The sequence below is a fragment of the Talpa occidentalis genome, unplaced genomic scaffold (assembly GCF_014898055.3).
Source record: "Talpa occidentalis isolate TD23 unplaced genomic scaffold, MPIMG_talOcc4v2.1 talOcc4.16, whole genome shotgun sequence".
NCBI classification, from domain to species: domain Eukaryota; kingdom Metazoa; phylum Chordata; class Mammalia; order Eulipotyphla; family Talpidae; genus Talpa; species Talpa occidentalis.
This window is the reverse complement of record NW_023601653.1, coordinates 7310480-7336210: the sequence shown is the minus strand read 5'-3', so window position 1 is coordinate 7336210 and position 25731 is coordinate 7310480. Positions and strand designations below refer to the sequence as shown.

Here is a 25731-nt window from a genome sequence, read left to right as displayed (position 1 = left end):
GGGGGCTCCATCACACAGCTGCTCGGATTTCCAGAGAGTTCTTTTTTAACGTCCTGTGCTAAAAGGCTTTGTTTTCCAGGCTCATGTGACCCTCCCCTCCGCCCGCGCGGGCCGGGCGGGCGGGGCCGGGTGTTGCAACTTCGCGCCCCAAAGCGCTGATCAGCTGTTGCGCGGCCACGTGACGCGGCCCGGGGATAAAGGCCCGCCCGGCCCGGCTGGGCTCAGCAGCTCGTGGTCCTCACCACCGCCCTCGGGACATCGCAGCCCAGCGGAGCCCAGCGGAGCCGAGCCCAGCGAGCCGCACCAGCCCGCGATGGAGCGCCAGCAGCCGGACAGGCGAGCACGGCCGGCGGGGCGGGCGGGCCGGGCCGGGCCGGGCCGGGCCGGGCCGGGGAGCCGCGCCCTGGGGCTTTGGAGGCTGGAGGAGCCGCTGCCGAGCCGGCGGGTGCCTGGGTGGGCAGAGGGGTGAGAGGTGGTGTGCATGCCTGGCTCCCCGAAAGGGGTCGGGTCAGTAGGTAAGGCTGTCACTCTGGGGGCAACTTTTCTCCTCGGACTTTCAGGGGTGCTTGGAAAGGACCCTGCTGTAGCCAGGGGCTGCCCCAGGCTGGGTGAGAGTGGGCGCTTTGCTCACCCGAGCCCGCTTGTGGCAGTCCGCTCTCACCAGCTGTCCAGCACCTGAACATGGCAGTCTGGGGGCTCTGGTGCCCCCAGTTTAAGGTTGAGGGGGGCAGCAGCCCAAGTAGCTGGCCTACGGCATCAGAGCTGGGAGCGGGGATCGGACCCTGGGTTGTGTGCCTCTGAGTCTGGCCAGTTTCCTTCTCCCGAAAGTTTGATCAGCACCTAGAACAGGAGGTGGTGTTTCTGGAAGGAGCTTAGGAGAAAAAGGAGAAATGGCGATGTAACAGGGTGGTCCCCAGGAAAGGGGGAGGTTCCCTGCCCCACCCAAGGGAGGGTGGAGCTGAGCAGGAAGAGAAGAAGAGACTGAGGAAGGAAGCAAGATGGAGCCAGGAGACCTGGAGGAGGCACATGGAGCCTAGAGACACGTGAAGAAACTGCGCTTGTCTTTTGGTCGTGGACTGGGTGACACAGATGTGGGTGAGACCCATGGGGAGGTGACAATGGCAGCTTTTATCTTGATGTTGATTTTGCTCTTTTCCTTCCGGGCTTGTCTGGTTGCTTGTGACCCTTTTCTGTGGGTCCCCACTGGAAGATGCTTTAGACTTGTGGCAGGCTTTGGGGCTTTGCTCTGGGCCAATCCCATTTGGATGGACTTTTACCCACGAGGGGACGGGTAACTTGGGGTGCTTCATTTAGAAACTAGACTCTTTGCCTTTCCTGTATTGTTTCCTAGTTTTATTAAAGTTCCTTTTCATTAAAGTCTCATATGTTTTGTGTTGATGCGGCGGATGGCAGAACCCATTTAGAATAGGCAGGTTTGCGGGGTTTGGGCTGCCCTTCTCCCTGTCCTATAACAGCGATTGGGGGGGTGGAGGGGGTGGGTGGATACAGGCGGACATCTGGCAGAGATACTTCCAGAAAGGCACTTGGAGTAAAGCAGAAGTTTGCAGCTTTCTGAATCGAGACGCTTTTATGATGAGCAAACATTAAGGGGGCATGAGATTGTATCTGAAACAGCAACAAAATAAATGAATTAAATCCTGGGTCTAAAAGCCAACCACAGCTATTTTGGTGTTGAACATGAATGCCCAGACCCTGCCCACTGCTGCCTCTCCTGGGCTGTGCTGCCCCCCAGCCGCACTGAGATAGCCGGGCCATGTTACGTAGTATTTTAATGACTGAAGAGCTGATGGGGCGGTGTCTTCAGGCAGCTGGGACCATGGTCTGTGTATTAGATGGGAGTTGGACTTCATTTCTGCAGAGAAGCCTGATAAAGGTGACACTGGCAGCACCCTCAGAAGCTCACAGCCAACCTCTTGTCCCCCTCCCTCCCTGCCTCTGCAGCAGGCCCCAGGATTTGTCAGAGGCCCTGAAGGAAGCCACCAAGGAGGTACACACCCAGGCCGAGAATGCTGAGTTCATGAAGAACTTCCAGAAGGGCCAGGTGACCCGACAGGGCTTTAAGGTATGTGGCCTGATGGGACCAGCCCTGGTGGGAGTGTTAGCAGGGGTGGGTGTACCCAGGCATCAGACCTAAGGGGGTCATTTTACAGAGGATGACATTGAGGCCCAGAGACAGGAGATGACTCTAAGGTCATACAGCACATCCGCTCATGGTCTCTGTAGTGTTGGGGCGGTCATGCTATCCACTGAGCTTTCCTGCTGTGCCGGGCATTTTATGCAGATGGTTTCTAATCTGCGCCTCACCCTTGATAAGGAAGATGAAGGGAGAGGTCAGAGAAGTTAAGTATCTAACAGAGGGTCACACAGCCAGTAAGTAAATGGAAAAGGCCAACATCAAACCAAGGCAGGTTCATTTCAGAGCCTCTTCAGCAAGAGGGTAGGCTGGGCTGAAAGTCCCAGCACCACCATTCAGTGAGGGCCCGTCCCCAGCCTCCCTACAACACCTCTCCTTGTCTGTGGAATGACGCTCACAGAAGGGTTTTCCTAGGCACACACTTCCCAGCACTGCCTGGCTGTTTCCCAACAGCGTTGGGAAGTTCAAGCAAATAGAGGAAAGCCCTTGACCAAGAACCGGACAGGTGACCCGTGAGGTGGGGCTTGTTCAAGTTGAACAGAGTGTGGGGCAGGGGAGTGAGCCCCCAGCAGTGTGCTTCTGGGGCCTTGGCTCGTGTGCGTGCTGGGGCCACTCCTCACTCCTTGTTCCTTGCCCTCTGCCCCCCTCCACAAGATGGCATGGGACAGTGGCTGTGATGTGGCTGGAACTGGGAGGCAACCAGGGGAGCACCCCATTTCAGCCACTGTAAACTTTGCCTCTTGCCTCTAAATGTCTGAACTCAAAGTGGCGGCAAAGATCCGTGACAGCTCCTTTCACTGATGCTGATGGAGGTGGCGTTTGTCAGTGTTGATTTCAGAGCCGCGCACTGGCAATACCCACTGCTTCTCCTTGGCCGTCCTGCCTGCCCCACACCCAGCCCTACCCCCACTAGTATGTGTGGTTGCGGTCATTGTCATCTTTGGCAAGGAGGGAGGAGGCTTGTCTGCACAGCATCACGCAGACCTTGGGTCACCTCCTGCCCTGGGGCAGGAAACTGAGACCCAGAGAGGGCAAGTGACTTACCCAGGGTCACACAGCTGGGGCCTGGCCAAGCTGAGGCTAGAGCCAGGATGTTTTCTTTCTACCAGGCCATGGTTTTTTGCCTGAGATAGATACAGGGCTGCTCTGAAGGTTAATGGCTCAGAAGTAACTCCGAAGAGTCACTTGGAACTTGCAAACTTTGCTCTTTTTTAAATTCAGTAAAATATTAATGTGTAACTGGAGTTCTCTGAGGCAAAGTACACTGGATCTGTCCCCCCAACCCCATATCCAGCGGTGGTGGGGGGCCTCCGGGAAGGAGCGTCTAGAGGCCAGATGCCAGAGGTCAGTGACCAGCACCTCCTGTGAGCAGTTAATCCAGGGCCCTCTGGCCAGGGGGGGCTTGACTCCACATTCATTTCTTACTGGCTGTGTGACCTCAGTGTTTCATGCTCCATCTGAACCTTAGTTTCCTTTTCTGTGAAAGCGGGATTGTTTTTTAAGGATTTAGTTAGACGTGCACTACTCAGTGGGACAGAAAGAATTCAGGCTCAGGAAGTGCTTCTGGTCGTTGGAGAGGTGGGTGTCCCTAAGGGGAGGCTTCACCCCATCCTGCTCTGCTTTCAGCTGGTGATGGCCTCCCTGTATCACATCTACGTGGCCCTGGAGGAGGAGATCGAGCGCAACAAGGACAACCCCGTCTACACCCCCCTCTACTTCCCGGAAGAGCTGCACCGCCGGGCTGCCCTGGAGCAGGACATGGCCTTCTGGTACGGGCCGGACTGGGAGAAGGCCGTGCCCTACACGCAGGCCACCAGGCGCTACGTGCGGCGACTCCATGAGGTGGGGAGCAAGGAGCCCGAGGTGCTGGTGGCCCACGCCTACACCCGCTACCTGGGCGACCTGTCCGGGGGCCAGGTCCTCAAGAAGATCGCTCAGAAGGCCCTGGACCTGCCCAGCTCCGGCGAGGGCCTGGCCTTCTTCACCTTCCCCAACATCGAGAGCGCTACCAAGTTCAAGCAGCTCTACCGCTCCCGCATGAACGCTCTGGAGATGACCCCCGAGGTCAGGCACAGGGTGATCGAAGAGGCCAAGACCGCGTTCCTGCTCAACATTCAAGTGAGCATCAGGCAGCTCGGGTGGCTGTGGTTCCCCAGCCGCTCCCCCGGGGAGGTTCTCGTGTGGTAGGGGAGAGGGCTGTGGGTCGTGGGTAAGTGCTGGAAGCCAGGCTTCCAGCTCTGCCACTTACTGGCTGGGTAATCTCAGCCAGATCCTGCCTCTCTCTGCCCCTCAATTTCCTCTTCTGTAAAATGAGGGTTAAAAGCCCCCAGCTCTTAGAGTGGCTGTGAGGGGTAAGCGAGTTCATTCCAGCCAAGCCTCCAGAGCAGCTGCTGTGGGGATGGGGGCCCTAGCTCATGCCCCTGAATCCCCATTCGCAGCGCGGGCTCAGGAGACGCCGGTGGGAGCAACTGTAGAAGCAGCACCCCCTGCACGCCAAGCAGGCAGATCTGTCTTCCAGACAGTTGTCATGGAAGGGAGGGGGGTGGTGTCAGAGCCAGAACCCCCCCCCCCCCCCCCAGGGCTAGCCTTTGTGCCTGCCCTCTGGGCTAGCCTCGGCAGGGCACATGACTGCTCTGTACCCACAAACCCTGGCCAATGAATCCCCAGACCCGCCCCTTGCCATGGGCGAATCTCACCCCAGAAGGCCAAGTGAAGGCAGCAGACTGCAGAAGCCCTGTATATGCGAGGACACCACTCCTAAAACAAGGTTTGGCCTGGGGCCATCTGTCACTGAGACAACGTGTCTTCTGTTTTTCAGCTCTTTGAAGAGTTGCAGGAGCTGCTGACTCGGGACAGCCAGGACCAGGGCGCTTTGCTAGCATCAGGGCTTCGCCGGCGGCCCGGCAGCAGTGCGCCAGGTAAGGGGCGGCTGGAGGCTGCTTCTTCTGGGCTCCTTTGGAGGTGACGGGGCCCGGCTGTCTGCCTCCAGTCTCTTGGTGCTTCTGTCTTCTGAATGTTTTAAACGAGGAGGGGCAGAGGGGCCTGGCCTCAACCTTCAGGTGACCGTCAGCTTGGCCCCCAGGGCAGGCCGCAGGGCTCTCTAAACCTCAGCTTCCCCAGCTCCAGAATGCAGGGTGGCAGAGCTACTTTAAGTTCTTTGTCTCAAAAGTGAGCCCTCGCCCAGTGATTCAGGTCCCCTTTAGTGGTTCCTGAGCAGAGGCCCCCTGACGTGGGACACAGGGTTTCTGGCTGTGCCCCCCAATGGGATCTTCAGCAGCCATGACATCTCAGGGTCCTGTGTTTGTCTCCTCTTCATGTGCCTCCCAGAGTTCTCAGGCCATGCCCCGTGGCCCCCTCTCTTGGGAGCCTTGCAGTGTGTCCAGTTCTGAAGGGATGGGTCTCCTGGTGGGGGAGCGACGGGGCTTTGTCCTGGTGCAGTAGTTCTCAAAGGGGGCACCCTGGAGTACCCCCAGGGGACAGTCTCTTAACCTGTGGGCTGGCTGAAAATGGAGGAGGCACAGTGTGAGGAGGGGGTTCTCTCCCTGGCGAGCAGAGTCGTGTGACCTTAGGCACCCCCACCTGGATCCACCTGTGGTCGACATTGTGCCCCTTTCTCTTTCAGACTCCACTCCCACGGAGACCTCCAGAGGGAAAGCCCAGCTCAGCCTCCTCCCCCAGACGCCTCTGCTGCGATGGGTCCTCACGCTCAGCTTTCTGGTGGCCACGGTCGCCGTGGGGCTCTATGCTATCTGAATGCCGGGCCTGGTCCCTGCCATGAACTCTGTCCAGCAGAAGGCGCTCTCTCTGGAGAGGGAGGCTGTCTTGGCTGACTTCCTTACCTCTGACCTGGGAGGCTGTCGGGGCCCCACCATCTCCCTATCCCCCTCTTGCTCAGGAGAGGAAGAAGGGGCCTGTGGCATGGTCCCCAACTCAGAGCACATCTAGCTGGGACCTGAGCTTCCAGAGTCCTGCTGGGCCCCTCGGCACCCTGTTCCTGCAGGTAGAGCCCAGAAGACCTGGCCAGAAGTGACCTCTGTCCTGGGCCTCCCCATGCCCCGGCTCTGTGGTCTCAGTGACACGCCGTGCCCAGGTTCCTGTTGGCCACGGCAACTTTTATATAATTGTGCAAAGATGTTATATCTTGTGTTTTTGTCTTGTTTTTTTTTTTGTGGAGCCACTTTTTGTTCCCGGCTCAGCCTAAACTGTGCTAGTTTGTTGTGTCCTATTATGTTTTTATAGCAGGGTTGGGGTGGGTTTATGGGGGAGGAGGGAGGGCTTAACAGCTCTGTGGCCTTGGCCTCTAACTTTCATGTGAAATAATAAATGACATTGTCTGACAGTACCTTGAAGTGTTTGTCTTGGGTTCTGTTACTCTTGAGAAACTGACCTGTTTGTCACTCTTTCTCCCTGTGGGGAGATAGGGGTGAGGGTGGGGGTGGTGGGAGCAGATTTCCGATGTTGTGGCCTGTTCTGAGAATGTGGGGGATAATTTTAAGCAGTTGGTGGATGAATCTTTGTGGCAAACCCTGCTTTTTGCAAGCTCAGCTCGACTGACAAAGAGATTGTTCTGTTGGGCTGAAATGAGCAGGTTCTGGGGTATAATTGATGTCATATGTACAGGGAACCCTAGGGGTGGAGTGAGATCCCTGGGTTCAAATCCCTGCTACCCGCCTTTGCAGCTTGGCCTTTGAGATTGTTAGTAACCTCTCTGGGGCTCAGTTCTGTCACCTGTCACCTGAATTCAGGGGGGTCACCTCACCTGCTGTGTCAAGTAGCAAAATCCTTACACCATGCAACCTTAGCTCCTGTTAGGAGAGGAGGGACATCAGTGTCTGTGACTCTCGCTAGTGAGAGTGACTTGTGACTTGTGACTCTCACAAGTGTCTTGTGCAAAGATGGCGCCTCACCTTTTTTTTTTATAAATATAATTTTTTTTAATATTTGCGCAGAACTGATGTAGGCCAGTGGAGCAGGGTGTGAGAGGATTCACCGGAGGCAGAGTGGGGAGCAGAACAGATGGATTGACTGAAATATACTGCTGAAGGGAGCAGCGGGGAGACAGGAGAGGTCTGTTGTGCCATGTGGGTCAGCTCCCTGGCTGGGGATCGAACTCAGGTGATACGGATGATAGCACTGAGCCTTAACCCCTAGGCTACCAGGGAGGCCCTCACCTGTATCTTGTTCTCCTCACAGCACACCAATGAAAGGTGTTGCTTCTCTCAGAGTCAGGAAGGCTTTAAAGCAGGTCTATTGAGCTCTAAGCCCCAAGCCTTTTCTGCTGCCCTTAACTTGTGAAAACCCCCAAAATATGAACTGCACAGCCTCCCCACTGGGGATATGAAAGCCCCTCACTGACGGTGTATTTGGGGGAGCAGAGGACAACCTTCCTGGCACAATTAGTACATGGGACTGGGAGTCGTGGGCCCATTGTCCCTAATCCTGGCTTGGTCACTGAGTCTGGATCCTAAGAAAAATCACTTCAAGTCTCCTTTTTACTTGTTGGCAAGATGAAAAGCAGCATACACCTCGCTTCCTCAGCAGCTGGCAGGGTCCTGCGGTGGCCAAACAGTCTGCGTGGTGGCATCAGAGCCCCTGGGAGGCTCCAAAGTGCAATGAGGACCAGGAGCCACCATCTGTGAGCTTGTGTGTGCAAACCTCGGGCAGCTGTAGCAGTTACAGTTCTTACACCCCAGTCCCAGTTTCCTTGGAAAGGGGCCTCGTTTGTTTGTAGTGACAATGAAAGGAAGGAAGGGAGGGAGGGGAGAGAGCCAGACCATCTTGAATTCTATTAATAAGAAAATGAATCATTTGTGTTCTAGTCACACTATGGAAAATAGGTGGCTGTTCAGTAGAATGACGTCCATCTAGTCTCCACTCCAAGGGGCTTCCAGGAAGTATTAATGAGAAAAGCCAGTTTCAGACTCATTTGATGTCATTTTTACACACTGCAAAAACACACGTTTAGAATGCTCATTATAGGGCCTCCCTGGTGGTGCAGAGGTTAAAGTCTCAGTACTATGAAGCTGTCTGCAGCTGCTGCAGCACGCGTTCCATCCCCGGGCAGGGAGCTACCCACATGGCGTGGCAGACCTCTCCTGTGTGGCCCGCTGCTCCCCTCAGCAGTGTATTTCAGTAGATCTGTCTGTTCTGCTCCCCACTCTGTCTCTGGTGAATCCTCTCAACCCCTGCATCTCTGGTCTGTACCCCAGTTCTTGTATGCACAAATGAAAATAAATCTTTGAAAATATGCTCATTGTAAATATTTTTGTGTGAATGTAGCAAAGAATACAAAGTTCCCTCCAGTGGTCTTGGGGGTGGGTATGGAAAAGGAAAGGGAAATGATTCAGTCCTTATTGCTGCAGGTGAGTGTGGTGATTTTCCCCCAAACTGTCCATTTTCCATGCTGGGTTGGGAATCTGGTCGTGAATTTTCATCAATTTTAAGGATGACCAAATTTCATAAATGTGAAGTATGGTGAAAAATCTACAATTAGGGAAAAAAAATCACCATTTGGGTCTAGGAAAATATCCTTGAGTCCGAAGTTTGTGACGACATTAAGGCAGTGACTCCAAACAATATCTGATGGGAAATTATTTCAGATTAATCTCCAAGTTTTGAGTTTAAGTTTTTTAATTTTTTAAAGATATATCCATCTATGCAGACAAGAACTGGGGTACAGGCCAGACATGGGGGGGTGAGATGACTCACCAGAGACAGACTGGGGAGCAGAACAGGCAGACTGACTGAGATCCACTGCTGGGGGGAGCAGCGGGGAGACAGGACAGGTCTGTCGCACCATGTGGGTAACTCCCTGCCTGGGGATCGAACTCGTGCTGCAGAGGCTGCGGACTGCTTCGTAGTGCGGTGCTTAACTGCCTGCTCCACCAGGGAGGCTCTGATCTCCAATCTCTGAGAGAACACGGCGGCCGGAGCGCTGCGCCCCCTCCAGGAGCCGCGAGGAAGCAGCGGGCCCAGCGGCCAAGCGAGCACTTCTCAGGGGCCCCGCCCCGCCCCGAAGCCCCGCCCCGGACCGAAGCCCCGCCCCTCCGCCATCTTTGCATCCACCCCGCCCCTTAAGAGTTTCCTCCCGGGTCAGAAATTTCGCGCCAAATTGTCCGCCACACAAAATGGAGCCCGGAAGGAGGGCAGGACGATGACATCATGATGCCCACAGCCAATCCTCTTCAGGTATCTAGCTAGGGGGCGGGGCTGGCGGGAGCAGAGCGGCCCAATCGCAGGCCGAGCGTTCTGGGCGACCCAATGGGAACGCGGCGGCCGCCACTTCCGAACGCGGCGCCTCCTTTTTCCCCGCGAAACTCGGCGGCGGAACGTGGGGCTCTCACCCCTCTGGCTCGGTGGCGCGCGGGGGAGCGGAGGTGAGCGCGGCGAGGCCGGGGAGTCGGCCCCACGGGGGTGGGCGGGCGTCCGCGCCGGGGGGCGGGAGCGGCAGGGCTTTCCCGGGGCGCGGGCCGGGGCCGGGGGGCAGCGCGCCGGCCCGTCAGCTCCTGACAGGCGGACCCAGGCCGCGCGGGGGGGCGCGGGGCGCCCGGCCTGCGCCAGCTCTTTGTCCCCCCGCCAGGTGCAGTCATGTCGGGCTTCGACGACCCCGGCATCTTCTACAGCGACAGCTTCGGGGGCGACCCCGCGGCCGAAGAGGGCCAGGCCCGCAAGTCGCAGCTGCAGAGGCGCTTCAAGGAGTTCCTGCGGCAGTACCGGGTGGGCACCGACCGCACCGGCTTCACCTTCAAATACAGGTGCGGGCTGGGGCGGGGCTGGCCGCGCGGCTTCACCCCGGGCCCTTGGTGACTGGACAGTCCAAGCACAGGTGGGAAAACCCGGCCGGCGGTGAAGGAGCCCTCCCGGGGCCCCCGGAGCGTGACCCAGTGGTGTTTTGTCCCCTCAAAGCCACCCCACTCACCCCCTTGTTGCCTGCATTTTATACCTGAAGTTAACGTTGGCCCCAGTCACCTGTGGAGGGAGCCCCCAACAACCAGCTAGAGACACCTGGACCCTTCGGTATCGAGTCTTGCTCCCGTCCGTCAGCTGCTGCTGCTTTCATGTAATGTCCCTGATAACCCAGTAAACGTGCCACCTGTGGGTGCAAAAAGTGAAGACGGCAGTTTGATTCCCTTCCCCCATTCATTGGAACTTGTGACTTAGGTGGACAGGGCACCTGCTGCTGCCAAGTGCCAGGCGCCGCACTGAAGGACAGGGGCCAGAGCCCTGCTCCTGTGCCACCTGCGGCGTCATGGCACATGGTCTCAGGCCGGCCTCCCCCTGGGACCTTACACTGGAGATTACGCAAGTTTGAGGGTCAGGCTTGGCCTGACCAGTTACTAGCTGAGCGACTTCCAGGCAACTGTCTCTCTGGGCCTCAGTTTCTTCATCAGTAAAATGGCATGGCATTCCTGCCTCCATCAACCATCTGTGTGCCCAGCTCTGTGCCAAGCACTGAGATGCAAAGATGACAAGGTTCATCCTGCTGGGCCTCAGGAAGCTTATACTTCAGTGGGAGGGAGGCGTGGAGACCAAGACGTAAATGACCTGGTCATTGCTCCAGAGGGACTGGGGTTGGGGCGGTCCTTGAGCTGAGGGAAGAGCCTCAGTGGAGGTCTTTCCGGCAGAAGCAGTTTGTGGGCAGAGGAAGGGGGTGGCTGGGTACAACAGGGGGCTCGCTAGCTCAGACTGCCACTTGACATGGCTCCGGACATATGGGTTGAGGCTGAGGAGCAGGCTGTGGGGAGGCCAGTGTCTCCTCCCTTGAAGTCTTCTGGGAACAAGAGCCTGCCTGATGGTTGACAAGACCAATGTGGTCTCTGCTGTCTTGAAATGTTCAAGGTGTTTGCCTGTCTAAGATGTGAGAGGGTTAAGGATCCAAGGAATGAAAGAACTGGTTTGCAGCCAGACTCTCTCCGAGACTGACCTGTTGAATGTTGAAATGCTGTTGACTCTTTCATCGTCTCCTTCCACCGGGCCTGTCTTTAGAGGAAGGAGTCTCTGCAAGCTTAACTAGCAGCACACCCTGGAATGCCAGTGTGTTCCGGCAGAGGAGTGGTGGTGACCATGTGGGCAGATTCCAGGTTTAGGTGCACCTCAGCCAGTGCTGGTTTCCTTTTTGCCCCCTCCAGAGATGAACTCAAGCGGCATTACAACCTGGGGGAGTACTGGGTGGAGGTGGAGATGGAGGACCTGGCCAGCTTCGACGAGGACCTGGCCGACTACTTATACAAGCAGCCAGCAGAGCACTTGCAGCTGGTGAGTGGCCCCTGCTTCTGAACCTGCCCTGCCCCCAGGACACTCCCTTCTCTGTTCAGGTCACTAAGCCTGTGCTCTTCCTCCTTTCCAGCTGGAGGAAGCTGCTAAGGAGGTGGCCGATGAGGTGACCCGGCCCCGGCCCACTGGCGAGGAGGTGCTGCAGGACATCCAGGTCATGCTCAGGTCCGATGCCAGCTCGTCCAACATTCGCAGCCTGAAGGTGGGTCTGCTGAAGCCCCGTCGAGGGTGGTGTTGGCTGCTACACGGTGCTGGGGGCCAGGGAGATGGGCAGACCTAGGTTCCTGCTGTGTGACTGAGTAGTGCACGCAACCTCTCTGAGCCTGTTTCCTCCTCTGAAATGAGCTCCCTTGTACAAATTCCCTGAGCTTCTCCTATGGCAAGGCATTGAGTCAGGTCCTGGGGAAACAACGGTCAACTGAATGACAACCTCCTGCCCCAAGGAGTTTGTATTGACCTGGAAGACTCAATAAACCCGGAAGCATCGCCACAGTAGTTTGCTCAGGGTCATGGATGCAGTGAAGAAGAGAAGCCCAGGGGGTGATGATAGTGTGTGGGCAGCTAGTTGGAGGGGGTGATATGTGTGTAAATGTGTGGTGTGGGGACGAGCAGCTTGCACTGGACCCGTCCTGCGGAGAGGCCAACCTTGGCTCCCCCCAGTGACCAGCTTCCACTCCCAGACTCATTGGCAACATAGTGAATGGCCTGCATGGAACAATGAGTTTCCAGTGGAGAGGATCCCCCCAGAAGGATCACTTATTAGGGATGGCTTAGTGGAGCTGAGGTGACCCCAATCCTTCCAACTCTGGATCTGGTGGGACTTGGAGACCCGCAGCTTTGTGGATAGTTTTCCAAACACATGTCCTATGGGTCTGTGGGTTGTTGCTGCAGTCCAGTGCCCGGCGTGGCAGGACACGAGGCGCTGGCCTCTTTTATCAGAGGGGCCAGCCTCTTTCTTCCTCTTGTCCCCTAGACTTCCAGGAGGACGGGGATGTGAACGTGTGGCCTGCCTATCAGTTCTAGAAAACACACTGGGAATGGGAGGAAAGACGATGGAAAGAGATTTTCTTGTTTTGCTGCTGCTCATAAAAAAATGACACCCCCGTAGAAAGAATAGAGCTTAATGAACTGCCCATTCTTTCATGTAGGTTTAGTGTCTGTCAACATCGTACCTGTAATGATTTTAAAGGAAATTAGAGTGTTTGTTCTTAAACACTGAGTGCATGATCTCGGGCTCCCGGCCCCCCATTCACCCTCCCGATGCTCTGTCACAGTCCGACATGATGTCACACCTGGTGAAGATCCCCGGCATCATCATCTCGGCCTCCGGGGTCCGTGCCAAGGCTACCCGCATCTCCATCCAGTGCCGCAGCTGCCGCAACACCCTCACCAACATCGCCATGCGCCCTGGCCTGGAGGGCTACGCCCTGCCCAGGAAATGCAACACGTGAGTGGGCCTGGAGGCCCCTCCAGGGGCGGAGGCCGGACATGGACTGGGGGTGCCGGGGTGAGGACACTGCATATGCTGCCTGCTGGGCGGAGGGCGTGGCCTTCTTCCAGCCGATCCTGGAGACCCTTCACTTCCTGCTCCTGGCCCTGCCTCCTGCGATGGACTCCCCAGCCTTTGGGTTCTCAGGGTCACTCTGGTGACCCTCTCTCCTTCCCCTGTGCAGGGATCAGGCTGGGCGTCCCAGCTGCCCTCTGGACCCATACTTCATCATGCCCGACAAGTGCAAGTGCGTGGACTTTCAGACCCTGAAGCTGCAGGAGCTCCCTGACGCGGTGCCCCACGGTGAGATGCCCAGACACATGCAGCTCTACTGCGACCGGTGAGTGGCGGCAGGGTTGGGGGGACGGGCATCCCTGAGGGTGGGCGTTCTTGGCTGCATCCCTAGATCGGGTGTGGGTGTGGAGCTTGCAGAGTGGGGGGTGAGGGAAGCGGGGACAGCTAGTTATGGAATGATTGCTCTGTGCCTCGTCTTCCTACATGCTTCTTCCCCTGCAGAATGGAGGCCCCTGCAGATTATGGGAAGGGATGTAGTGAGGGGAGCAGCCTGGCTTCCAGCCTGTGTTCCTCCTGGGACAGTCTCCTCACTATCTTAACACTGGGGAACCCAAGGTGCATGGCTGCATAGCCAGCAGCTGGCAGAGCCTCGACCCAGCCTGATACCCCTGCCCCAGACTGCCTGTTAGTTTCTCCCATGGGATTTGCTGAAAGTTGGAAAGGGAGAGAGGGCCTGGGCTGGAGATCCTGACTGGGGTTCGTAGCCTGCTGTCCCCAACAGGCTCTCACCTCCTTTTCTCTTTCTTCCCTGCCGTCAGGTACCTGTGTGACAAGGTGGTCCCCGGGAACAGGGTGACCATCATGGGCATCTACTCCATCAAGAAGTTCGGCCTGACCTCCAGCCGGGGCCGGGACCGGGTGGGCGTCGGCATCCGGAGCTCCTACATCCGTGTCCTGGGCATCCAGGTGGACACAGAAGGCTCTGGTGAGTTGGCTTCGAGCCCCTGCCTGGTCCTGCTTCCCCGTGGGCTGCTGGTGCGCCTATACCCTGCTCTGCCCGTCTACCCCTGTCCCTTCACTCTGCCCTGCACAGCAGCCAGGGTTGTGGTGACCAGACACCATGTCAGTCAACTGAGATAGAAACTCCCCAGTGATCCCCGAGATCAGCACTCTTAACTCCTCAGACCCTCTGCCCCACTCCAACACCCACACCCACTCCTGAGGGGGGGCGCATTTATGCCTGTCTGTCCCTGAGGGCCCTCCCTCCGGGGGACCTTCCCCTGCTGTGCTGGCCACAGACTGGAGCAGGGTCTCTCCTCAGCTCTCAGCTCCTCGTCCTTTGCCCACCCAGGCCGCAGCTTCACTGGGGCCGTGACCCCGCAGGAGGAGGAGGAGTTCCGGCGCCTGGCTTCCCTCCCCAACCTCTATGAGCTCATCTCCAGGAGCATCGCCCCCTCCATCTTTGGGGGCATGGACATGAAGAAGGCCATCGCCTGCTTGCTCTTTGGGGGTTCCCGAAAGAGGTGGGTGTTCATGCCCCCTGGGGCAGGGCAAGAGTAGGGGATTCACCCCACAGGAGGTCAATTGTCAGACGCCCAGACTTGGCTCGTGGGCACCTTTCCCAAGTCCTGGGCTGCTGCCGGCTGCCTGGTGGCTAGTCCGAGCACTCGCCCCTAGAGCGATCCCTGATCTCAGTTGTGGGGGCCTGGCGAAGGCAGTGTTTGAGCTTTGGGCTTGGAGACCAGATTCAGTCTCTCTTTCTCTTACTTTTTTGCCGTGCAAACATAAGTGAGAGATCCTAGTCTCAAAAGACATCACGTGCTCATTTGAAACGAAGGTTCGAGGTATAGAAGATTCCAATATGAGCACCTCCAGAAATTCGTAGAGTGTGTTTGTGTATTTGAAACCAGCCAACTCTCCCAGTAGCCCTGCGAGACTGCTGTGATGTGCTGTGCATTTTATAGATGGCAGTTGAGGCATAGAGAGCTACAGGGCCTTGCTGACAGGCAGAGGGGTGGTGCTAGGAGCTCCCCCTCGTGCTCCATCCCACCCCTGTCATACTGGGCACAGCCCACTGGCAGCTCCCCAACTTCTCCAGCTGTGAGGGGTGTGTATTGGCTATTTGGTGTATGTGCCCAAGCCCCCTAAGTGTCCCTGGCACTCACCTCTCCCTGGGAGGCAGGCCAGCCACGGTGCAGTTTGGGGTCACAGCTGTGTGTGAATGTGCACTCTGCCCAGACCTGATTCTGCTAGCTCTGAGGACCACCATAGGTTGGGGAGCCCACCATTCTGGTGACCAGCATGAGTCCTAGCTCTTCTGGATTCTTGCCTTGCCAACCTGCCTGTCCCACCCAGGCTCCCCGATGGACTCACCCGCAGAGGAGACATCAACCTGTTGATGCTGGGGGACCCGGGGACGGCCAAGTCCCAGCTGCTGAAGTTTGTGGAGAAGTGCTCTCCCATCGGGGTGAGTGCCCGGCACCAGATGCGCTCCCCTTGGCTGCCCCTCACGGAGGAAGGCTGGCAGGCAGGGCCACTGGGCACCCTCCCTTGGTGGGCCGACTTACCCAGAACCTTCTTATTCATTCTTCGTGCCTGTGTTCAGGAGGGCAGAGAGGAGCAAGGGGACTGACCTGTGTGTGTGGCTCGGGCGGCGGCAGAGTGCTGGCCTGAGGGGCAGGGTAGGGTTCAGGTCTCAGCCTGGCCAGCAGGTGCCTGTGCACCTTCAGCATGTGCCCTGATCTCCCTGAGTCAAGTTAGCCACCGCTCAGTCACGGTGTTGGTGACAGGCATTGCTAAAGCAAGGACCAGGCGCTGCCTGAATGGCCTTCATATGCTTGCTTGTCAGTGCTTGCGTGGTGTGCTAGGTGGTGGCCCCCTTTCATGGAGGAGGAAACTGGGACAGAACAGCTTAGTGTCCTGCCCAAGGTCCCACGGCTAGTAAGAACTCGCATAGGGATGTGACCCAGTGTCTTGCTGTGCAGCAGGCGGGCTGTGTCCTCTGCCCTGACAGAGGGTGGCGGGGTCAGAGCGCGGGGAGCAGGAGGGCCTGGTCAGTGGGACAGGGCCATCCAGGCATCTGGATGAAGGACTTGCTGTCCAGGATGCCCTGTAAACTGCAGCTGTGTCACAGGGGATTTTAAATATTCCCGTAACCGTGTTAGGTGAAAGAAACAAGAGCCAACATAGTATTTTCTTTAACCCAATAGCTCTAAAATGTTCCTTAGACGTTTGGCTTACATAATATCAGTGAGGTACTTTCCGGTGTACTTCACACTTAGCGCACCTCACTCTGGACTTGCCCCATTTCCAGAGCTCTGCGGAAGCACGTGGCAGGCAGGGCTATACTGACACCATGGGGGCTAACAGAGTTAGGAGTCCTCCCTGTCCCAGCTCAGAGCGCAACTCAAAAGGTCACTGGTTTGCTAGTCTGTGAGCCGGGCCCCTGAGGCTTGCTTCCCAGGGCACTGGGGGGTTCAGGTGCGCCTCTGGGCCAATTGGGGGCTGAGTGGAGGAGATTGGCGCTCCAGAGGGAGGAGATCGGTGCTCTGCAGACAGGTTCTGAGGTGTGACCTGAAGTGGGACCCCCTTACTGGGTCAGTAAGGGGCCGGCACCACCTCCCTCTCCCCAGGTGTACACGTCTGGCAAAGGCAGCAGCGCGGCCGGCTTGACAGCCTCGGTGATGAGGGACCCCTCGTCCCGCAACTTCATCATGGAGGGTGGCGCCATGGTCCTGGCCGATGGAGGGGTTGTCTGTATTGATGAGTTTGATAAGGTGAGGACGTAGCACCTGGGGCCGTGGGCTGGGGTGTGACCTCCTGTGCTTGGACAGCAGAACCCTCTCTGATCAGGGACTGGTGCCAATTCCCCCCAATCTGTCACCAAAGGGTAACTTGGGGAGGTAGCCTAACTCCCCATCCTCGGTTTCCACTTCTGCTGAGTGGGAGAGGAGAGCGGAGCCCACACAGTGGCTAGAGGTCACCCACCTCCTGCCACTGGCCTGGGAAAGGCCCCGGCTGCTGTTTTCCTGCTGCCATGGCTCTTGCGCCCCTCACCTAGCCCAATGGACGTTTCTTCCCCCGGTGCAGATGCGAGAAGATGACCGTGTGGCAATCCATGAGGCCATGGAGCAGCAGACTATCTCCATTGCCAAGGTGGGCGGCCCTCTCTGCTCAGCCCTTGGCCATAGTCCAGCTGTGTCGGGGGGCTGGGGGCCTCCTCAGGAGCTCTGAGTGGTGGGGCTGAGTGCGGGTGCCCAGGTCTTTGCTAGTGGCAGCAGTGGTGCCCCTGCAGTCTCTTCTGTGTTTGTGCCTGTGTGGTGGCGTGTGTGTGTGCCCGTGTGCGGGAGAGCGGGCGTCCATGTCACCTCCCTGCCCCTCCACAGGCCGGGATCACCACCACCCTCAACTCCCGCTGCTCCGTCCTGGCCGCTGCCAACTCGGTGTTTGGCCGCTGGGATGAGACGAAGGGGGAGGACAACATCGACTTCATGCCCACCATCTTGTCCCGCTTTGACATGATCTTCATCGTGAAGGACGAGCACAATGAGGAGCGGGATGTGGTAGGTGGGGCTGGGTGGTGCACACCTGCGGCTCTGGCGGTGGCGAGCAAGTGTCTTGCCCGGAAGAGCTGCCATCGGGCTGCGTGGGTACCGAGCGGCCCAGGAGACGGCCTGTGGACTGCAGCGAGGGCTGGACTAGGGGTCCTGACTCTGCTATGGGTATCAGGCTGTGTGATTTGGGGTCACTCTCTGGGCCTTTGTCTCTGTTCAGGAAACAGGGAGTCAGTGCAAGTAGGGGAGTCTCAGTTCTGCTTAGTAGATTTGGAGAGGACCTTAATGGCTCGTGTAATCAAGCCCTGGCAGGTCTGGGTCCGGGGTGGGCTCTGGGCTCAGTGGCACTGGGCTCCCCCACCCCTGCTGCTCTGCTTACCTCCTTTGGGGGAGGCTTGTTCTTCAGCAGCTGCTCCCCTTTGGAGGTAGAGAAGGCCCTGGCAGCTCGGGGGTAATCTGTGAGAGAGTCAGGCTCTGGAAGACCCGCTGGCTGACCCAGGGTCTCCTCTACTCCAGATGCTGGCTAAGCACGTCATCACCCTGCATGTGAGTGCTCTGACACAGACCCCCGCTGTGGAGGGCGAGATCGACCTAGCCAAGCTGAAGAAGTTCATCGCCTACTGCCGAGCGTGAGTCCCGGATGCAGGCCCAGGGGTGGGGTTGCCCTGTGCCCTTGGGTGGGAAAGAATCCTGGCCACCAGGGCTGTGGCTACTGAATGGGCGCCGAGCCTCTCTGATCTTGCACGGTGCTGCAATGGCTTTACTTTCCCCTGCTCTCAAGTGGGAGAGGGGTTTGGAAACCCTGTTGCCTGAAGTGTGGGAGGCAGCAGCGTGGTCATTGTGCATAGGGGCTCTGGGCGGTGTCTCCCTCAGTGTGGCGTTGGGCCAGTCACTGATCTCTGAGCCAGTGTCTCCTGGGCTTTTGTTGGGATTACACAGGGTGATGAGTAAGTGCCTGGCATAGCCCTGTACCCAGGCAGCACACAGTAAGTGGCAGCTGCCATTTGAATTGTTATTCTCATAGATGCCGGTGGTCGTAACCAGACAGGTAGTAATTCTTCTGTGCCAGCTGTTACTCTGAGTATTACCTCCAGATAAACTCTAGCTGTCCCCAAAACCTACAAGACTGAGATATCACTCCAGTTTACGGATGTCCAAAGTCACAGATGGGGTGGGGCCAGGATTTGAACCCAGAGACCTTGGCTCCAGAGGCTGTGCTTTTAGCCACTGTGCCAAGACTCTGGGCATACACCTCTGTGTCTCTTGTTGGAGCTACAACCCGGGCGTGGAGGACTGAGTGCCCCTGTGATGGAGCTGGAGCTCTGCAGCAGGCAGGCCCTGAGTCAGCCTCTCCCCCGGGGATGGCCGAGCCATGTCCTGCTGGGCTGGGTCTTTGTTATGGTGCCAAGCTTCTGTGCCCGTCCTCAGAGGCGTGGGTCCCTGCGTATGAGTTGAAGGCTCTAGATTCTGGCCCTTTTTCTCGGTATCCGGATGTGGGTTGGGTTAGGTGAGCTAAGGCTTTCCCCTAAACTAGAGATGATTCCCATTGGGGGACGCAGGTGGAGGGGACAGGCTGGGAATAGGTCCTGATTGGACACCCCACTGCCACCTCCCTCCCGAGAGCATCCAGTGTGCTCCCTGCCCCTGGACAGCAGTCACAGCCGAGCCTCCTGGGGTTGTCCGCATGCTCCGTCTCGGGCATCCTGTCCTTGAGTGTGGAGGTGGGAGTGCTGGGAGCCCTCTGTCCGCTGGGCCGTGGTGCTGCCGTGCTTAGTTCCCTGGGGCCAGTGCCTGCCTTGTCGCAGGCACCATGCATCTCTGGCCATTGGGAGGGGCCGTTTTCACCCCACCGACAGGCCTGGTGTTTTCCACTGAAGTCCCCCGTTGGTCTCCCCCGATCTTGCACTCCCTGGCCCCTGCTCACAGCCCAGACCTCTCTCACGTCTGGTGGCCCCCAGCCTGGGTGAGCAGGCGGCTGTGGTGTGCTGCAAGCTGACAGAAGGCCGGGGGCGGGGGTAGTGCCCCAAGATTCCTCTCTGGCCTCAGGGCAGCTGCTCCCCACTGTCTTGCAGGAAGTGTGGCCCCCGCTTGTCGGCAGAGGCTGCGGAGAAGCTGAAGAACCGGTACATCATCATGCGCAGCGGGGCCCGTCAGCACGAGCGGGACATCGACCGGCGCTCCAGCATCCCCATCACCGTGAGGTGAGCAGGTGGCCGGGCTGGGCCTTGCACACAAAGCAGGCACACCTGCTCGCGGGGCCAGGCGCTGATGCTGACCACGTTGGTGGCCAGTGTGCTGGGCAGGGAGGAGCCCTATGAAGTGTAAACAGTGGCTTCCCTGATGAGCTGTGTTTTGGGGGTTAAGACTGAGAAAAGCCAGAACCTTTTTTTCAGGTCCTTCCTGATACTCCCCTGTTGGTGAGGGGAAGGGCCGGGAGGCGGGAGTCCTGGGTCCTGCACACTGTGTGGCTGCAGGGAATCACTTTCCTTCTCTGGGCCTTGGATTCTAGCTCTTCTCTCCTCGTTCTTGTGGGTACATGCACTAGAGTGAGGCCGAGTCCCGTGGCTGGGATCCCGCCTCCAGCCCTGGTTGTTAGAAGTGACCTCCCCACATGTGATAGAAACCCAGTCCTGTAGCTGAAGTAAATGGGGAGTTTGTCTCTTAGGTAAGGTGATCCAGGGTTGGTGTGTCTTGAGCAACCTGGATTCCCCCCAGCCTCACCCCGTCCTCAGCATCCAGGAGGGCTGCCGGAACCAGCCATCACCTCTGCTTTCTAGGCGGCAAGAGAGGAAGGGATGAAGGGCCCACCTTTTAAGAACACTTGGTGAAGTGTTCCTCACGTGGACGCTTGGCTTACTGGCCATACCTTAGCCACACTCCCCTAGGCGCAAGAGCGACTGGTGCCACGTGCTGGCATAAGAGCCAGGATTCCGTGCCTGAGGAGGAGGGGAGCTGGGTCATGCCACAGACATAGTCTTCCCTAGGGTCCCACTGCCCTGAGGGGGTCGGCTAGGGGGGGAGGATGGGCTAAGCCCCTCTCGGGGTGTCCCTGTTGCTCCCACGCAGGCAGCTGGAGGCCATTGTGCGCATCGCTGAGTCCCTCAGCAAGATGAAGTTGCAACCTTTTGCTACCGAGGCAGACGTGGAGGAGGCACTGAGGCTCTTCCAAGTGTCCACGCTGGACGCCGCCTTGTCGGGCACCCTTTCAGGTGAGCAGCACGCTGCATGCGGTGGGCTGAGAGCTGGAGTGTTTGTTCCTTCTCTGCCTTTGCCGATCGTCTCTTAGCTCCTCCTGATAAGCCCCACTCCCTGTTTCCGCTGCTCATCATTTTCCTCAAGAGGGGAGGAAGCCCCTTCTCTGCTCACCTTCCCCTGGTCATCTTGACTCTGCGTTATCTGTGGCCATACTAATGCTATGAGCGTGTTCACAGTCACCTCAGTGCCGCCAGGCCTTTCCCTCGTTTGTCTTTTGGCTGCCCTGTGGGCCGGTCTGGGCCCTGAGCCCTTCTTGTCTTAGGGGTCAGAAGGTGACAAAGTGCGTGGCTCACTGGTAGCGTAGCTGGAAGTAAGGCTCTCTACCCCCAGGCCAACTAGGTCGCACTGGCTGCTCCAGCCGACGTGCTGGGCCTGGTCACACGCAGGCCTCTGGAGCGACCCATTCCTTCTCACAGCTTGTGCTTGCATGTGCCAGGCCCTGCTTGAGGTGCTGGGGTTGTAAAAGTGAACAGATCTTAGTCTCTGCCCCAGGGGGGCTCTCACTCAGGCTGGGGAGAGATAGGAGGCCCATGCAGAAGCAAGCAAACTGAGTGGGGAGTCCAGAGGGGCCAGGTGTATACTGCCCCCCAGTGGGCAGTCAGGGAGGCCTCCCGAGGAGGTGCCTTTCAGCAGGGACTGAAGTGAGGAAAAGTATCTCTTCTGGGAAAGGACTGGCTGGGGCCTGGCCCTGTACCCCTGCCCCAGCTTCTGAAGACTCAGTCCTGGACCCGGGGGCTCCCTTCATACGAGACATTTGCTCGTGGACAGGTCTTGGGGATGCAGAAGGCCCGGAAGACAGGTGTGATTTGGGGTGGTGACATTTGCGAGGGCCTTGCAAGGCTGTCGGAGTTCACCTCCAGACTTCTGCTTCAAACTGGAGTCTTGAGGTCTCCCTGGCTTCCCTGTCCTTGATCTCACCTGCGCCTTGCCTGAAATCTCATTACGCAGCGCTTGATTGGCAGGGGAGGTGCACCCCTTAGCAGTAGCTACAAGTCACGAGTCTCCTGCTGTCCCAGCTCCCTCACAGATGTGTCCACAGCAGCTGCTCTTCCTCCTAGTCACTCACTGATGGCCCCCTCAGCTCTCCATTTGAGGTGTCCAGGAAATTGTCCCTGCTGCCTTACCACTTCCTCACAAGTCAGCTTGTGTCCTCAGAGCCGCCAGTGGCTGCTCCTCTCACCACAATCAAAGCAAAGCCCTTGCTGTGGCCCACAGGGGCCCCCGAGCCCTGGGCCCTGGTCTCCGCTCTGGCCCTCTGGTCCCCTGCACTGGGATTTGACTGACTCCAGCATTACTGCCTCGTGCCTTCGCCCCTGCGCTTCCCCCTGCTGTGGTGGCCTCCCCCCACATGTTGGCCTTGGTTCTGGTTTCAGCTCTGCTCAGTCGTCCCCTCAGGTGGCCGTTGCTGGGACCGGCACACCCTTCTTCTTGCTCTGGTTTTTCCTTCTGGCCTGGTTCCAGCCGCTGCTCCTTGGCTTAGAGACCCGTCGCTCCCAACTTCCCACCCTCCCACCGTGGGCGCGTGAACCCCTGGCCCCCATGCTGAGCTCAGCCTTGTCCTCGTGCCCACAGGGGTGGAGGGCTTCACCAGCCAGGAGGACCAGGAGATGCTCAGCCGCATCGAGAAGCAGCTCAAACGCCGCTTTGCCATTGGCTCCCAGGTGTCGGAGCACAGCATCATCCAGGACTTCACCAAGCAGGTGGGCCTTCCTGTGGGGCCTGTTCCCCGTTGCAGACCTGCTCCTGCCATTCTTGCCCTTGGGGCTCGGTCTGGGTGGCTGTGCCTTCGCTGTCCCTTTATCGGGGAGGGCAGCTGGCTCTCAACCTGCAGTGAGGGGAGGGGCCTTCCACCACTTTGAGATCATAGGAACAGCCCATTGGCAGGTCTCAGCTCCCTTTCACATACATCACCTCGTTTTACTCCTTAGAGCGGTTCCACGGAGTGGCTCTGTGGAGTGCCCATAGAGCAGACCGAGGCCTGGAGAGGCTTAGGGTGTCAGGAGCTTGGGTTCTAGAGTCAGAAAGTCCCAACTCTTACCCTAATTGCTGTGTGACCTCAGCAAGTGACTTGGCCTCTGTGTCCCAGTTTCCACTCCTGTAAAACGGGTATAATCCCGTTCCGGCCGCACAGGGTTGTTGTGGGGATGGGCGGAATGAGTAACGTGTCTGAGGACTGAGAAGGGTGCTGGGTAGGTAGTTGGCCCTCAGGAAGCGTGAGCCCTTCTTAGGCTCCAAGGACACAGGCGGGGGAATCTCGGGGCGGCGAGGCTCCCTGTGAGCCAGGGAGACGATCTGGCCTTGTCCCGCAGAAATACCCGGAGCACGCCATCCACAAGGTGCTGCAGCTCATGCTGCGGCGGGGCGAGGTCCAGCACCGCCTGCAGCGCAAGATGCTCTACCGCCTCAAGTGAGCGGGTGCCCGGCCCCGCCACGCCGTCGCCGGCAATCTTGGAACTTCTGTCCGCTCTGATCTGCCCTGCCCGGAGGGACCCTGCGGGGAGGCGGCGCTCTGCTCACCTTGCCGCTCCATGCGCCTCCCTGTGCTGCAGACCCGGGAAGTGTGCTTTGGCATTGACTGCAATAATAAAGATGTACGTGGTGTGTGACGGCTGTGGCTTCTGACCCGGGAGGCCCGCCCCCCCCACCCCGTCCTGCCCTGGCAGCAGGCCCGGGGCGTGGGAGGCACAGGCTGTGGGGCCAGACTGGCTGACTGCTCCTGCATCTGCCACTGGGCTCGTGGGCAGGGCTCTTCGCTCCTGCGCTCGGGGTCCGCAGCGGAGCATCGGGCCAGTTTGTCTCAGCCTGACCCCTCCGTGTCCCACAGCCTGGCATGTGGTTTTGCTGTCCTGTCAGACTGGCTGGGGTCACTGAACCTTTCTGTGGCTGTTTCTTCTGTGAGCGGGAGTGACTGTCGGGCCGTGTTTAGAATAAACACTCCGGTGACGTGCCCAGGAAGGACCAGGTGGCGTTTAGTGTTCAGGGACATTGTTCTCCAGGCGTCCTCAGCCCACAGGACGGAAGCAGGGGTGCCGGGCTCCCACAGAATGGGTGAGTGCTGCTGCATGCCCGAGCTGAGCCGACGGGGAATCAGGAGGGATGACCCAGCGAGTGGCGCGGCCTCCGTGCTAGAAAGCGCTAGAAACTGCAGGACGGGAGGAAACCAGCGAGGCCGGTTTTTGGGTCATTTTGCTTCGCTGAAATACCAATAAGTATACTTTTGTTCTTAAAAAACCAGAATTCACAGAGCAAATTTTGTTTTTAGGATATTTAAGAGTATGTTGAACATTTCACACTAACCATTTAGCGGAGAGTGTTTAAAAGTGACCGCCGTGTGAAAGCGGAGCGCTCGTCGGTCGTGCGTGATCTCAATGGGCGCGCGGGCGGCCGGCTGAGGCGCGAGTGTTTCCGAGCAGCCATTCCAGCCGCTGGGAGAGCCTGCCTGTTCCGGAGCAGTGAGAGGGGCGGCAGGGGCCTTCCTCTGACTCACTGGTGTTCAAAGCCCGTTTTTTCCTTTGATAATTTGGAGGAGGACTTTCTGAGCAGCTCTTTGTCTTGTTTGGAAGCCACCTTAGAGCCTCGCGAGCATTTCCGGTTCCTCTTCAGACCTTTCATCTTGCACAGGCGGAGGCTGATGACGGCCACTGCACCCGTCAGGTCTGCGCCTGCTCCGCATTTGGATGGGGAGCGAGCGTTAGCCCGCGGCCCTGTGGCTGCTCAGGGACGAGAGCCTGAGTGGCTCACCCGGTCTCGGCAGTGGAGACTGCAGAGTGATTCCCACCCCATCACCCGGGTTTGTCAGCTTGGATGCACTTGACCGTCCCGTGGCGGGTATTGGGATTGGGCATCTCCCTTCCACACATGAGGAACTGAGCCTCAGGCTCGTGTCACAGCAAGGGAGGGCAGAGGCAGGTTCAAATCCAGCTGTCCCTGAGCCCGCACGCCTTGCAGCCTCCATTACATGCCACTGGACAGTCCTTGTGCCGGCCTGCAGGTGCCAGTGCAGGAGGACGGCCACCCTGAGCAGCCGCCCTGGGGGTACAGGAGGGGAACAAGGTGTCGGCAGGGTGCTGGGAGCCACTACTCGGCTGTGGCTGGTGGGGCCCACAGAGCACCTCCCAGGGCGGGGTGCTTCCAGGGCCTTCCTGGCAGAGGAAACAGCTGCAGAAAGACCTGGGGCTTTGGGGGAGCAGGGCAGCCAGCAGAGCACTGCATGCTGGCCCTATTTCTTCTGGGTGTGCCCTCCAGTGGGAGGCTGTGGGGGCCGCTCCTCCCCCACAGGAGTACTCATGCTGGAAGTCTCCTCGAGGCCCCCCAAGAATCCTACCCCAGTGAGGTTCAGTTGCCATGTTGCTCCATCCCCACAGGTGTGGCTAAAATCCAAACCTGCAGACTTGGCTGCTCCCGACGGCCCCTCTGCTGACCTGCGCTGACTGCTCAGCCTCCTCAGTGCGCGGGGCAGCGGGGGCGATTCAGAGAGGTGCTGAGTGAGCCCCTGCCTGGCCTAGGGAGCTGCCCCAGCAGGGCCTGCTTTCTGTTGTTCACCCTGCAGCGCCTGCATTCTCAGCCTAACCCTAACCCTTTCTTGCCGCCAGACGGTTCAGGACCTCTCCTGGCTCTGTCCCCACCACCCACCCTGTGCTGCCACTTCACCCCTGGCTTCTGTAGGTTTCTGAACTTCTGTTCCCCTCCTGTACCCCATCTCCAGTTCCAAATCCAGGCGGGATGAGGCGGGCTTGCTCATGATTTCTCCCTCTGCCTGCTGGTTTTGAAAGGGACACACTGTTATTGTCACCTCTCCAAATGCAGTCAGTCTCAGGTTTGGGGGTTCAGACGTTAACATGGATTGGGGCCTGTGGGCCCAGGGGCGGAGAGGTAGGGCAGGGGGGATCAGAGGGAAGGGGGAAGTGTGGGCGATAAGGAAAGGTCTCTTTGCCTGCAGATGCTCAAGTGGGTCACCGCCAGCCAAGGGCCACTGAGGTGGTCCCCTGCCC

General features: G+C 58.3%; 2 protein-coding genes across 3 annotated transcripts; both read left to right on the top strand.

Annotated features, from left to right (window-relative positions):
- The first annotated feature begins 216 nt into the window (after positions 1-216).
- Positions 217-6016, top strand: HMOX1 (heme oxygenase 1). Of its 2 annotated transcripts, none has more exons than XM_037513661.1 (5): positions 217-336; positions 1966-2083; positions 3782-4273; positions 4974-5073; positions 5778-6016. In XM_037513661.1, exons 1-5 carry the CDS (start codon positions 314-316, stop codon positions 5906-5908), a joined length of 864 nt encoding a protein of 287 aa, XP_037369558.1. In that variant the 5' UTR covers positions 217-313; the 3' UTR covers positions 5909-6016. The 2 variants fall into 2 exon arrangements, with proteins under 2 accessions (XP_037369558.1, XP_037369556.1); XM_037513659.1 differs by having other exon boundaries at positions 1963-2083.
- A 3415-nt stretch (positions 6017-9431) lies between these two features.
- Positions 9432-24070, top strand: MCM5 (minichromosome maintenance complex component 5). The gene is made up of 17 exons (XM_037513658.2): positions 9432-9531; positions 9735-9909; positions 11284-11410; positions 11502-11630; positions 12703-12875; positions 13102-13257; positions 13751-13917; positions 14284-14455; positions 15288-15399; positions 16565-16708; positions 17022-17087; positions 17318-17494; positions 18002-18114; positions 19558-19686; positions 20552-20694; positions 22313-22440; positions 23050-24070. The coding sequence occupies exons 2-17, from the start codon at positions 9743-9745 to the stop codon at positions 23149-23151; spliced, it is 2205 nt and encodes a 734-aa protein (XP_037369555.1). The 5' UTR covers positions 9432-9531; positions 9735-9742; the 3' UTR covers positions 23152-24070.
- The last annotated feature ends 1661 nt before the right edge of the window (positions 24071-25731 follow it).